Here is a 14732-nt window from a genome sequence, read left to right on the forward strand (position 1 = left end):
GGTTACGAGGCTGCTGGCTTATATTTAACAGGTATCCATCTTCTCGAACTTTCCACCAGAAAAGCCAATAAACACATTTCCCAAAATGTCGGAATATTCCTTGAAGCGGGCCTCCAAAATACTAGGGCACAATCAGCCACACCTGGATGAAAAATAGAAAATACCGCCTCATGGTTGTATGCCTCCGCCAACCAGTCAAGTTGCAGTTTACATCCATGTCTGTCCAGACTTCGAAGGAATTTACTTAAAGGTATTAGGTATATTTTCCTTGTATGTTTTCACATGCTTGGCCAATAAAGTTGATTATGATAGAACACAAAGTTGTAGCCATGACAGCAGACAATCCTTAAGATATGGATGTTGCTGCAAACAAGCTACAAATTCTAAAACATGGATGCTTCACACACATCTTCAACTGGCAGCACAGAACATCGATACAATCACCACAGTTTCATGGTGGGCACCAAGATTAGTGTCACCAATTCAGTATCCCACCAAATGTGAAATATGGTCACAATCTCCCCTTCTGTTCACAAGTTATGGAGTTGAATAATGGCCAGAAAAGTGTTTTTGCAGAGCATTATGATGTCACAGTGAAGTTGACCTTGACTTTTTGGATATAAAATGTCATCACTTCATTTTATCCTATTAGACATTTGTGTGAAACTTATATTTTATCATTATTAGCATATGAATTCTTGAGTTATGGCCAAAAACGTGTGGATGAATCAGATATATCAGGCTGGCTATCAGACAGCACGTGTTAATGGGATCAACTGATGTTGGTTTTGGTCTTTTCATGGGATTTGTTGACAATAAGAAAAGTATAGAATAATTTCAGCCTGAAGATTTAAATCCAGTCAAACTGAAAGTCAAAATGTAAACAAATCACCAGTGATGTGTGTTATTCTGACAGGCTTTAGCTAATTTAAATGAATAAAATCATAAAATAAGTAATGTCTTTCTTTAGTGATGCAATACACAAAAAGTATAATCATTAAAATGTAAGCCAAAACCCACCAAATACTATCTAAGCTGACACATAGATAACTAGTATAGTAAATATTAAGAGAGCAGTCATGGGAAAGGCAAGACAGGAATATAATGATATAAGTCACACTTTATTTTGTATTAAATATATTCAAAATGGACAGGATAATATGATACATTTTATTATATGAAGTGTAAGTGTAAAAACATATTTCAGGCATAGTTTTTACTCTCAAATATACACAGGTAAACTACCTACTCCATGTGCACAATATGAATGTAGTCCATGTTGAGTGCTTCATAATGCAACTCTGTTCTGTGCCCACTGTGGTCCTAGGTCCCCATCATAATGGCATCAACTGCAAGTATTTTATACTGCAACTTCTACTCAGTGTCCAGAATTCACCTGTAAACAGTTTCTTGACTTCAGTCATGTCCGAGCTACCTGCAGCATTTCTTCCACTGTCAGTAGTTTTTCTCTGGGTTTTCCACTGGCTTCACCCCTCTTTATTTCCACATTGTCAATCTTCTCCCAGTCTGCGAAAGTCACTGGTTTCACTCCTGCAAAAAAAGGCCAGTATGAACTTGAGAAATGATTATGGTAAAAAAAAACAAAAAAACCAATTTCAATGTTCATTTGGGTACCTGGCTGTTGTTTTAAGACTAGAAAAATTGTGAACCTGTCCTTTGTGTCCTTTGATGGCATCTTTTTTTAGAGCAACAGACACCTTGTGGGAAAACAAAATATTACACAAACATTGGTTTTGGCCTTAGAAGCAGGACATTGTGTCAATTTTTATGACTCTAAAAATTTAGGGGTTAGGGCTTCTGCAACATATAAGTTTTGACCAATACTTTTAATAGTTTTTGACATTGCGTCATGCAGAGTAGAGTGACTTTAATGGCTCTGTCCTCTTTGGCTACGTTCCCCTTCGGTACCAAATACTGTTCTCACTATTATCAATACTGGGATTATTGTGGTTATTATTTTTATAATTGTTTTAAGCTTGACAAGAGATGATGTAATTGTCTTCAGTGTGTCTGTCACTGTCTTCAGCAGTAACCAGACTGTTAGAGGGTGGATGTATAACACTTGACAGACTAGCAAGCTTCATGGCTTAAATTGCACTCAAATATTTAAAATGTAAACTCTTTTGTATTGCATTACAAATGAAAAAAAAAAAATTAAAAAGTCTTTGATAAGGTAGGATACCTTTAGCTATGACCCTCACATGCAGGTGTCTTGAGGAAAAAAGATCTTTCAGTTGTTATGTTCACCTTTTGCTTCTCTTTTTATTAACTGAAATTGGCTCTTTCTATTAACACATGACTTAATTATGGCTTAACAGACAAATCACGGGATCAGGCTACACAGTGTTAGCCCCATAATGACCTGACTGGACATATGTGGAGCGACGGGAACAAAAAAAGGGCATCAGGTGTTTGGTATGTCCTTTATAGTGAGTCGTAGTGATAGACAACCGATGCAGCATCAGCCACTCCTGATACTGTCCTGACAAAACGGACTAGAGCCTCAAAATTTTTTTGCCTTTTCTCGCCTAGTTTGACAACATCCATGACATGTTGACCCATAGGAGCACAGAGCGTTAGCAGGAGCAAGAATACGTAACTCTATGATTGCCTTATCTGACATCATGACATCCAAATATTGTGTAATTTGACTTTTGATGCGGCTCCAATTAACTTAGAGATAAGCAAGAGGTGAGTCATGATATAAACTTCCAGGTCAGATAACGGCTTGGCAGATCAAAGGGAAAAGTACCTCTCTTTTCTAGCAGTGTGCTGATGCTTTGTGAACCAGGCTTGCCAGTAGATACATCCAAGGTTCCCGAGTTCATGTCCTCCACTAAGGATTGTGCGGTGTCAAAACTATTGTTCATAGTGGTGCCTATCACTCCAGTGGGGCCTGTTTTCAGCCAGCCACTACAATAAACACCTAGAAAGAAAGAAGAATTCGGTTCATTTTTTCAGTTAATGTTATTCCTTGAAAGGTTTTTTGCTTTGTAAGTGATCTTTTTATTTATGGTATTTACTGGGTACCTGCAGCTTGTTGAACGCGGCCCATGCTGTTCGGGACGATGGCTTTGCGAGAGTCAAACGGCACTGATGGGTCAATGGGGAGGCTCTTGTAGCCGATGCTGCTAATGACGAGTCCGCAAGTCACATCCTCCACTTCTCCAGTGAGCACTGCCCGGGCTGCCTCACCTGAACCCTGGTTACACAAATGCAACCAATGTTCAACAGGTAACTTTAAGAAGTTCTGTTTTCAATTGATCTGAATAAAGTGGGAAAATTGCTCCATCAACAGGAGGCCAAATCCTGTTTACCTCCAGCTTGTTGACCGCCAGTCGGATGCCAGCTGCTCTGCTACGGTCGGGGTCGGCCAGGACCTCCACGGGGCTCCGGAAGAATCGAAAGCCCCAGATGTGGGAGGCCTTGTTTCGTCTTTCCTGCTCCTTCTCTCCCGGTATCTCCAGGGCTGTCTTCAACATCAGCTCTGTCAGACGCTTCCTCGGCCGCGGCAAATCTGACACAGCAGACACACTTAGGCTTAAAATGGACATCTGTCTGTTTTGAGATCATTTCTGATTCCAAATGTCTTTTCTTGTGTTGTTTGTATTTGTGTCTCCAGTGGAAGAGATGGGGGGAAAAAAATCATAATACATTTTAAAGTTCAGCTGAAGCTAATATGAGGCTCTACCAGCCTTCAAGCTACAGTCGGAGGAGTGATAGTAACATACAGAGGGAATTTTGTACTACAAAGAGTGTTAAATAAATCAAGTGAATGTTATACAGTTACAAAGACTACTAGAGCCACATTTTAGCTTCAGCTGAACTTTAGAATATATTTTTTCACAAAAAGATGACTGTGGATTTTGTTCCCCATCACTTCCACTGGAATCTCATCAGGAATGTGAGTATTGTTTTAAGACAGACTTTAAAAAATGTGAACTTATCCTTTAATAATTAATTGTAACAACAGACCAGTCACACAAAAAAATCCACAACAGTCTTTATCACACAACTTGACATTTGGTGGCCAGTTGTTAGTACCAGTTTTACCATTTTCTGTCTTATATATTAAACTATAAAGCTCTTGAGTCTTTTTTGAAGAAAGAAATAGCTACAAAGATTTTGTAGACTAATTTATAAATGATTAAAATGTATTATCATATTATGATATTGTCATGTTTTTGTCCACCAAAACTTTACCAAAATGTTGATGGCTCCTTTTTACAAGACTAAAATGTTTCGAGTTTATTTCTGACTAAAATTCACACAATTTTCTGATCTCAGGAATACAATTAAATCAAGAAATTGTTGCCAAAATTAACACTAGTATGTATGTAGCATGTATGTATGTGTGCATAACGTATGTGTTTTTTCATCTGTGTTGGTGTGTGTATTGTGTACTGTAACCGATTCATCATCATGTGGCCTCGATGTATTTAGTAAATATGGAAAGTGTGTAGGTGTATCTGTGAAAATGTGTGCATATGTCGTCAAAAGGACCTACAAAAACAACAAAGATGTCACGTCTTTTGATAATTATTATTCCATTGTGGTATCTTAAATCAAAACAGAGAAGAACAGAGGAAACAGGTGGTTGGCATCAACAAGCATCAAAACTCTCTTGTTTTCATAAATTTCCTGTAACTGCTCGCTTTTAGAAGCGTTTGCTATAACCACTAACCATTCACTTCTGCAGTGAGCATATTATCATTGACAGAATTTAGCAGCACTAAATATAAGACACACATACAAACCACCAGTTTCAGATATCATCCTTCACTTACTGGTTATCATGTGCAACAGAAATGAGATCAAGGTTCTCGCAATTAGCCGTGAACAAAGGCAAGGAGACTGTCATCATTATAAATCGCAACATGCTCAGCAGCATCAATCAGCCCAATGCCAGTCCTCTAGCAAGGACGAGGACGGCCACAGGGTCAGCAGCAGGGTGAAAATGGCTTGCAGAAACAAGGTCTTGCAAAATTTTCAAAGCCTTTTCTAAACCCGCAGTTTCTTGCAGCAGCAGAAAATTTCTCTGAACTGCAGACCATCTGACACCTGCAGTCTTCTTATCTGATAGAAGCTATGGGTCTCTATACGTTAAACCACAGCATGCATGCATTCTTTCCTTCCTTGTGACCTTTTCAACAGTATCTATATTAGTCAAATTTCTTTTGAACTCATACTTGCAACACGTATCTTACATGTTTGTTTCTGCTAGTGTGGTGAAAGAAACCTCAGCTGTGTTGCATCTAACACGCACTCTACTCTATGTATTGCATTGCCTTAACTCAAAATGTGTATGTGCAGCTCTTCAGACTTACATGGTTTAAGAATAGAGTAAGTGTGAAGTGCAATTCTCGAAAAGAGGAAACCATTCAGATGAAGTCTCGATTCTTACCTTTAAGAGCCTCTGTGACACCCTCAAAATCAGCCACCACCATCTCTGGTCTGGCGCCTGGCAGGTTCACCATTTCTCTAAGCTCCTGTAGACAAGGAAAACATAGCACTACAACTACGACTACTACAAAACTTGGGTCTTATTTTTGTAGTGCTGTGATACCATCATTTCTGTCTGTAATGTTAACTCACCAAAGTAATTGCTGAGATATAGGAACACACTGATACAAAGACGGGACAAGACAGACAAGCAGTCAGATGTTCAGGCAGGTTTTAAACAAGCCGATAGTTTAGCCACATTATCTAAACTAGTGATTCCCACAGATTGTCACAGTAAACTACCAAATACAGTAGGCTGACGACACAGTACACAACTATCACCAATCTGAGTCAAACAAGTAGAGAAGCCGAAATTATGAGCTAAAATAATGTAATGATGGACAAACAATTGGAATAATATGCTATTAGTAATAGATAAACAGTTGGAATAATTAGCTAAAAGGAATGGATAAATAGTTAAAATAGTTCAAAAGTAAATTCATGCAGTAGAACAAATGCAAACGTGACCAAACTGACCTAAACATCGACATTTGAATTGTATGAAAACATGACTTAAAGCTAAACGTCTACAGCCATGCTAGTGGCTCAGTGAGGCTTTACAGAGGCACAGCAGACAGCTAACTGCTAATACAAATATGATAAATATGCTGATGCTAAACAGGTATGTTTACCAAGTTCACCATCTTAATTTAGTGAGTAAGCATGCCAACATTTAATAATTAGCAGAAACAAATTACAGTTGAGGGTGATGAAATGTGGATTTTATTAGTTTTGTAGGTATGTGGTCATGAATCAAAAATATTGGCCAAATTACATTCTTGATTGGATGGATAGTGGATGAAAAATCAGGGGATCAAAAAGACAACTGTGCACACACATCTACAGCAAGTAAAGTAGGTCATAGTTGACCAGGAAGTGTGTCTGTCAATGTTTACAACAGTTTGGGTAAACATTTTACCATTCACCCTTGTTTTCTCTTCCAAATAAATTTGGTTAATCTGAAGATTTGACTGCTCATGTTTCTTGCCTATTGTGTGTTCCCAGATTTTAAAAAGACCCAAGGTGTAATAAACCAGAACTATACTTAACCTGGCTTGGTTACTGGGTTAATGAAGGTCAAATGACAAAACATTTGGTTAGAGTCGGGATGGACGAGTGTTAGTGAAAGAAGAAGATGGGTGCAGCTGAAATATTTCTCTCTCTTTTTTTAATGCCAGTATCGGTAACAAAATGTCTCTTTCGATACACACCTTGATTGTGCAAGCGACCTGCATGGGTCCTCTCCTGCCAACAATCAGCACCCTGCGTACCTGACTCTCAGCCAGAGCCTCCAGGGCTGGCTGGGTGATATCAGTCTTCTGCAGACAAACCAGAGAATTTTCCCATCACAGTCTCTGCAATAACATTTTCATTGGAAGTTGATATTTATATTATATATTATATATTATATTTTTTCTTTTTATATGGTGTTATTTCTGCTGCTGTATGTGGTTTCTATTCTGACATTTTGGTATTTGTCAGTTGTAACTGTAAATTGTAATATGACATCATTCCTCAGGTATGCTGTTGATGAATTGAAGGTTCTGCGACCACGGTGCTAACAAACCAGTTCTTACAAGACAATGTATACCGCAATATTGTCGCTAACTGAATTGAGGTCGTTTAGTGGTTAAATGTGCAAAGCACGCACTTCTTTTTGTTTATAAACAAAAGTGAAACCTGTCAGGAGGTTATGTACTTCCTGTTAGGTTAGACCATATACTTAACTAGGGCTGCAAGTAACCATTATTTTCATTATTGATTAATCTGTTGATCTTTTTTTCAATTAATAAATTAGTTGTTTGGCCTATACGATGTCAAATAATGGTGAAAAATGTAAACTAATATTTCCAAAAGCCCAAGGTGCAATCTCAAATGTCTTGTTTTGTCCTAACAGTCCACAACCCAAAGATATTCAGTTTACTATCATAGTAGAAAATAAATAAATCACAGTAAATAAATAAGTAAATAATCACATTTAAGAAGCGGGAACCAGAGAATTTAACTAATTATGTGATTATCAAAATAGTTTGTGATTCAATTTCTGTCAATCGACTAATCGATTAATTGTCTAATCGTTGCAGCTCTAACCTCAACACACACATTTAGAAAAAGAAAAAGAAAAGTCTTCTGCACAGCACTTGAATTTAGTCAGGAGCTGACCAGACAAAAATAATTTACATCTGCCAAGATTCAGAACTTCTCTGTGTGAATTATCTAACAGATAATCTCAGCTGTGGAAAAGTACTGGTTACAAAAGTTCAAATTCATGCTTTAAGTTTATTTGATGGACCATCCAACTCAAAAACTGGAGCTGAAAGATTCATCTTGATGTTGGAAGCAGTAGTTTGACAAAAAAACCTCATCTCAAGGTCTACTTACTAGTTTTTTCCTGGGACTTTCAACTATATATCAAGGTTGTAACCCTTGTCTCTGTTCAAAAGGAGTTAAGTGAAGATTTTCTTTCAGCACTTATTTCATTGTTTTATTTTCTTTATGCCTAGGTATTTTTGTGTACAAAACATAACAACAACAACAACTTGCTCAATGCTGGTGTAATCAGATGATGAAATCATGACACGTGCATCCATTTCCTCTGATCTTGATTAAAGCAAAGTTGTTTTTCTTCAACCATAACAAAAAAGTCTGCAGCTGCTTCTACAGAAACCCAGCTGGACAAACACACACACACACACACACACACACACACACACACACACACACACACACACACACACAGGTGGCTTTCAGGATTCTTTTTGGAGACAATAAGCCTTGAATAAAAGAGCGCATTCACACACTGTGTTGAAGACTTGCTCTGCTAACATTGTTTAAGACTGAAGACTCATTTCTTCTGTCTTTTTCTATAGTCCTAATGTGTGGTTTCTTTCCTAGATTGTCATACATGTATTATTATGTTTTTCATCAAATAAATCACCAAGTCTGTGTGTTTCTCACTTTTAAAATATCAATGGGAGACAGCAGTATTCTTGCCACATCCAAGGCAACGTTGCCTTGACCTAGAATCACAGCTGTTTCACAATTCAGGTCTGGTCTCAGCTGAAAGAAAAAGATAGTAGAGAGACACAGATCTGACAGTACAGGGGAAGATAAACATCAGGAGACAGAATACGAGGTGAAACTGATAAAGACAAAGATCAGCTGTCTCAGCACAACATGTTTACACCCACTAGATTTACAGAGTCTAAGTCTTACCTCTCGACAGCTTGGCTGCCCATTGTACCAACCCACAAAGTCTTTGGCGGAGTGCACACCGGCCAAGTCTTCTCCTGGGACCCCCATTCTTCTATTTCCCTCTGCCCCATAACTCTGCCATAAAATATACAAAACACCCCAATGCATAAAGTTGCTTGTGCACATACTCTCACGTGAGGACCTTTTTTTATTTACTGGTGTGAACACACTCTCATGTGAGGACCTTTTTTTATTCACTGGTGTGAAGACAACAGCGTGTGTTCATATCCTTACCAGTACGACTGCATGGTAGGCTTGCTGCAGCTCTTCAACACTCACATCCTTCCCCACATTCACGTTACCGTAGAAACTGCAGCGTGAATGCTTGGCTGTCTGCGTGAATGTGTTGATGACGTTCTAAGGAGATGAAAAGAACAGACTTATTCAAATTCTAGACTAAAAAAGGACTTATAAAAGGTTTAGCAACTGTAGTGGTGATGAAATCTCAAGCGAATGATTGAGCTCTGGTTATAAATAACTCAGTTTAATGATGTAAGCTATAAGCTACAGTTATTGTATTAAAGTATTCATAAGATATAGGCATGCGTTTCTTATTATAATACTATTAAAAGAAAAGGGGATGGCTGTAAGTCTGAGGGATAGTGATTTCTAGGGACAACATATAGGGATTCTCTTATTTTATTCAGCTTCATGTGCAAATTCCCACAAATAATCACATCGATTTTTTTTAAAGGGTCAATCCTGCAATTTAGTATTGCTCTTCTATAAAGCTGGGGGACTTGCAAGAGACAGATTAAAATCAGAAGCAACAGAGGTGGATATATTCTGACTTTTAATCCCTAGTGTGTGGCAAGCTCCAAAAACCTTGGCTCCTACACTTCCCAGAATGCAACTCAGCAACGTCTTTCATTAGTCCCTACAGCAAAGGCAAATGTTCTGGTGTTTCAAACTCAGCTGTGGAGCCCAACTTATTTGGACTTAGAGTGGCTACTTAGTGTCAGTTTTTTGTTTTTTAGTTTGAATTCATTCATGTCATTATGTCTGAAAACTCTCCAATGCACATGAAACCTGGTAACTCTCTAACCCCCTATACTGATTATAGAAACCAGGTTTTCCAAAAAACATGACTTTTAGGAAGTCAGGTTTCTGCAGCAAACTGTTCCCCGGTTACTTAAGTTCCTGTAAACAACCTGAACGACATGTAAAACTGGTGAACTGCCTCTTAAACTGATATATTAGATGTATTAGATGTATAGAACACATTGTGAGCAAAACAATAATAAATCATTGGATAAACATCTTTTATGTTTATTTTTGTGAGCTTTTGAAATGTGAAATTGGCATTCCAAAGTTGCTGTGTATACAATAGCAGTAGCAATAGTATTCACTTCATTGCCCTTCATTGGCTGCTGTTAACGTGTGAATTTTCGGAGCTTTTTTTCTCCCCCACCCACAGAGAGAGGCTTGCATCATACACTCCTTTTCAAAAGCAAGGATGCATGACACCACACACATCACCTCATGTGAAGCCACACTATATCATTTATCTCAAGACTCACCTGTCAGTCAGTTTACTTTCTATTTGACAAGTTTCTATTTACTAACTGCTATTTTCCATTGTTTGTGCCAGAGAATTTATCAGTTAGTAATTTCCCACCATGTACTACCCTAAGGGTTTTAGCAAACAGGTTTGTCTGAAGTTCTGACTGGATTTTTTTGCCTAGACATGCCAACAACTGTAATCAAAAAGCCAAATATTCTTTCCATCATATTTTTTAACTGGAGGGCAAGATATTGGCCATGAACCAAAATGACCTGGAATAACTGTGAAGTCTGCTTTTCCTAAAAAAAAGAATCTTAAAAGTAAAAGAACCTGCCTCCAAAGCTGGCTACCAAATAGTGTAGGATTAAGATTCAAGACCTTGACTTCTGGATGATCTGGAGCGACCCCAAACCGGACCAGGCCGAAGGGGACGGGCAGTCGCTCATAAATGTCCACCTCAGCATCTTGTCGGGCCTGGGAGGATGAAAAGGAAAGAAAACAGAGTCCTTCTGTGTTCCATTATAGTTGTAAAAGTTAATAAGTTAATAAAGGTAGACATTTTTCATGATAATGGCCCTTTAGGTAGAGTCAGAGGATAACATTGCTGCTCTTTTATACAACAAATCCTGGTGAAGTGATGAAACCAGCACTGAACTTATCCCACTAACAAGTATTGGTTATGACACTCTATATTAGATATTTTCTTTGTATTGCATGCATCTTAAGGAATGTAAGAAACCTTTAGTTGATGCACCATGTTCATGTCTCATAAAGACAGATATGGAATAACATCTAGTGTGAGGCCCTTATGTATAAAATCATTAGTTTGATAGGAACAGCGCCGAGATGTCTGACAGGTTGGCATATGACATCATGTCATAACTCATTATATGAAGGACAAATCCACTGATAATGGGAAACATATGTTGAAGAAATGGCAAGGTATAAAAGATCCCAGCTCAAGTTGGCTTGTTGTTCATTGTATTTGCATGTGACAGGAAAATAAACCATATTCAAACTTACGCTTCTTTGTGTGTCTCACTCTATTTGGGATCATCAGATAAACATAGTTAACACAATGAATTCCATTCAAAAACTAAAAAGGCCAATATGACAACATTTCAAAAGCCTTTTTCTTTAAAATTAAAACATCTCTACAAAAACTAGACAATATGTAGGACAGTGTGTCTGTCTGCATAGAAGGAATGTGTGTACTAACCAAGTGGGGTTACTCAATAATAAGAGCTTGTCAGCATAAATAGGCCTGCATGTTGTTTCCTGTCCTTCTAATAGGCCTTTTGAAGCGGATGTGATGTACATCAAAGAATTGCAGCGCTATGCAACAGTGAACAACGCAGTTTACAAGCCTTTATTACCAACTACCATCATCATGTACATTTGTCAACTGATTTTTACATGAACATTTGAAGGATCTTGATTTTTCAGGTCAAAACAGTCAAACCTGTCTGCTTATTTTACCCCCAGTTTCTAATTTTCCTGAAATTTGATTATATCACTAAATATATATCTATATCATGATATAATCACATTTTTTTCAAAATTTTCATCAATAGAAAATGACATATTGTCTATGTTGATAGAAGATTTTATCCGTTTCACCCACTCAAGTTCCTACACCTACACAGTCAAAACAGGAAATGCATACCTTAATCAAATGCTGTGCTGTGTAGAAACCTGCTGGTCCACCTCCAACGATACACACCTTTGGGCTACAAGAGGAAAAAGATGCCTTTCCACGCCAACTTATACCTGCAGAATCAACAGGGAGGATAAAACAAACAAGCAAACCTAATCCTATTTGAGATCGCAGCTGTATTCAGTACAGGAAAATATGAGCTTATAGTGAAAGAGCTAATTCAGGTTCTGTAATATCATTAGATTAGAGAAAGTTCATAAGCAGTTCACATACTGTCGGGAGTACCACTACTCTCCACTATAGCAAAAATAAGAGAAATAAGAAATATGACAGTGAGCAAAAAACTTTATATTGATAATGAAGAAATAATCAAAGTTTTATCAACATGTTTTTTAGGTTTTCTGATTGATGATAAACTCTCTTGAAGAGAACAGGTTGGTCACTAAATCTCTTGGGATTCTGAGAAAAATAAGAGGTTTTGTACACAACACATATTTCTTAACATTATATCATAGTTTAATTTATCCATATTTAACATAGTGTAATATTGTATGGGCAGGTACCCTCCACCTTTTTTTTTTTTTTTTTAAATTGTTGATGTTGACCCATTTTCATTTTCAACCCATGAAATACCAGTTTTTAGAAATTTGTTGTCAATGTCAATATTAACACCAGCATTGATGTGTTTCATCACAGTACAGTCATAAAATTTAGTTTACAGCTCAAAAAACACACTGAAGTGTGCAGTAGCTCTTCTTCAAATCTGGACATTGGTCTTTAAAGTGAGATATAAGAATGAAGATTTACCTTACAGCTTTAGATATTATTTGTTAATAATTCACAATTTCATAATTACCCAACTACACAGGTTTCCTTTGTATAAAACATCAATATCAATATCATGCAGTTATCTTGTGGAATGAAAATGTACTTTAATGGATTCCTTTGTGTCACTGTCTATGTACAAAAAGACTTGGAAATGCCCTGCTGTCAAAAACATCTGACTTGGAACAATAATAATCAATCCTAGTCTTGTTCACACTGTTAATATGGCAAATTACTCCCGCTTCTCTGCATCATTTAAATATAATCCTACACTTATTATATGGTGCAATTTTTGAACACTAACATTTTAAAATGTATTGGTGATTTTGTTTTGTATGTTTGTAGTAGAGCCCGGCTGATATACCAGTCAGCTGATATTATCGGCCGATATTGGGCTGTTACAGATATATTGGTATCGGCCTATATGTTTTTCCAAAATGTGTGTCTATGTATATATTGTATATACAAGGTTAATGGCTGATATATCGATATCGGAATTTTTTTATTCCCTGATATCAGTATCGGCAACGGCCCCCAAAATACACTATCGATCGGGCACTAGTTTATAGTCAACCTTTAACCTTATGTGGTATTCGTGTAAGCCATAACAGATTTCTATCTATCACACCGACATTTATATGTCCTTCATTTGTTTTGTCTTGACGTATGTGAAACAAGGAACAAAGTAAATGAAAGTCAAAATATAGTACAATATAGTTAATTATTACTGAAATTAGTGGTCGGTACACTCGCCGGTTGGAGTCACTTTGTTAAATATTAGCCTATCTTCTAGCTATGTAGCTTCGCCAACAAACAACTTCACTAAGAAGTGGACGCAGTTTTATATTGGGTTTGGCACATGTTCCCTCCATACAGGAACACAACAATTAACGTATTTGGGCTCCATGTTAAGCAATAAATACAGCATAGTTAATGTGTTTTCAGACTTCTCACCATAATGAAGTCGACTTATCCAACCACTTCTTCCTGACGTCCACATCTTCAGCTCAGAAAGCAGCAGTTTATGGCAGCCCATCTTTACCCCCCGGCTACAGACAAGCTGTCTGACTGAAAACCAAGTCGTAGTTAACGTTAAATCCACTGTATTTTCCTCCTGGCATTTGGTCACCAGCTCCACAGAACTGCTCCTGCTTTGAGCTTTGGACAGCCAGCAGGACTGAGAGCAAAAGCCAAGGTGAAAAAAACCAAAACGTTTATCTTTCCTGGGAAGTTTCTACACTCTGCAAGCCCTCAACTAGCCAGTTAGCTGCATGAACGCGTTTTAAACCGCGTTTCTTTGATCTTATAAATATTACTGTAGCATTATTAGTATAGTATATCATCAGAACAGACTGTTTTGAAGGCTGCACCTTGTGTTACACCCAGAGGAGTCCGTGGAAAACAGAACATTCAGCACGTAGGTTCCACAGGGACAGATTTTCATATAAATGAATTAGCTCGCTTCCACCACGGTACTACCGTTGACTACCAAGCTTTATTTTTTCTTTATTTTCTTTATTAGGATCTCCATTAGCACCAACATAAGCATTGGCTATTCCACCATAGACACAGTCATACATACAGCATTCAGGAAGTATTCAGACCCCTTCACTTTTTTCACATTTTATGTTAGTCTTATGCTAAAATCGTTTAAATTAATTTTCAATCTACACTCAATACCCCATAATGACAAATCAAAATTTTTCTTTTAGAATTTTTTGCAAATAATTAAAAAGGAAAAACTTAAATATCACACTGACATAAGTATTCAGACCCTTTACTGTGACACTTGAAATTTAGCTCAGGTGCCTTCCATTTCTCTTGATCACCTTTAAGACATTTCTACATTTTGATTGGAGTCCATCTGTGGTAAATTCAATTGATTGGACATGATGTGGAAAGGCACACATCTGTCTATATAAGGTCTCACAGCTGACAATGCATATCAGAACAAAAACCAAGCCATGA

At 37.4% G+C, this 14732-nt stretch overlaps 1 protein-coding gene across 2 annotated transcripts; it reads right to left on the reverse strand.

Annotated features, from left to right (window-relative positions):
• Window positions 1-1100: 1100 nt before the first annotated feature.
• On the reverse strand, window positions 1101-14152 carry fdxr (ferredoxin reductase). 2 transcript variants are annotated; one of them, XM_044338316.1, is made up of 12 exons: window positions 13719-14152; window positions 11949-12052; window positions 10661-10756; window positions 9013-9135; window positions 8740-8853; window positions 8482-8583; window positions 6735-6842; window positions 5426-5510; window positions 3339-3538; window positions 3052-3223; window positions 2774-2947; window positions 1101-1551 (listed from the first exon to the last, which is right to left on the reverse strand). In XM_044338316.1, the coding sequence occupies exons 1-12, from the start codon at window positions 13798-13800 to the stop codon at window positions 1421-1423; spliced, it is 1491 nt and encodes a 496-aa protein (XP_044194251.1). In that variant the 5' UTR covers window positions 13801-14152; the 3' UTR covers window positions 1101-1420. The 2 variants fall into 2 exon arrangements, with proteins under 2 accessions (XP_044194251.1, XP_044194252.1); XM_044338317.1 differs by lacking the exon at window positions 8740-8853.
• Window positions 14153-14732: the final 580 nt, after the last annotated feature.

The sequence above is a fragment of the Thunnus albacares genome, chromosome 20 (assembly GCF_914725855.1).
Source record: "Thunnus albacares chromosome 20, fThuAlb1.1, whole genome shotgun sequence".
Taxonomy (NCBI): Eukaryota; Metazoa; Chordata; class Actinopteri; order Scombriformes; family Scombridae; genus Thunnus; species Thunnus albacares.

Coding starts and splice junctions, on each gene's coding strand:
- fdxr (XM_044338316.1), bottom strand. CDS start 13,800: ATGGGCTGCCATAAACTGCTGCTTTCTGAGCTGAAGATGTGGACGTCA. Junction 3,539..5,425: donor TGTCACAGAGGCTCTTAAAG/GTAAGAATCGAG, acceptor CTGCTGTGTCAG/ATTTGCCGCGGCCGAGGAAG. Junction 2,948..3,051: donor CCGCGTTCAACAAGCTGCAG/GTACCCAGTAAA, acceptor CTTTCTTTCTAG/GTGTTTATTGTAGTGGCTGG.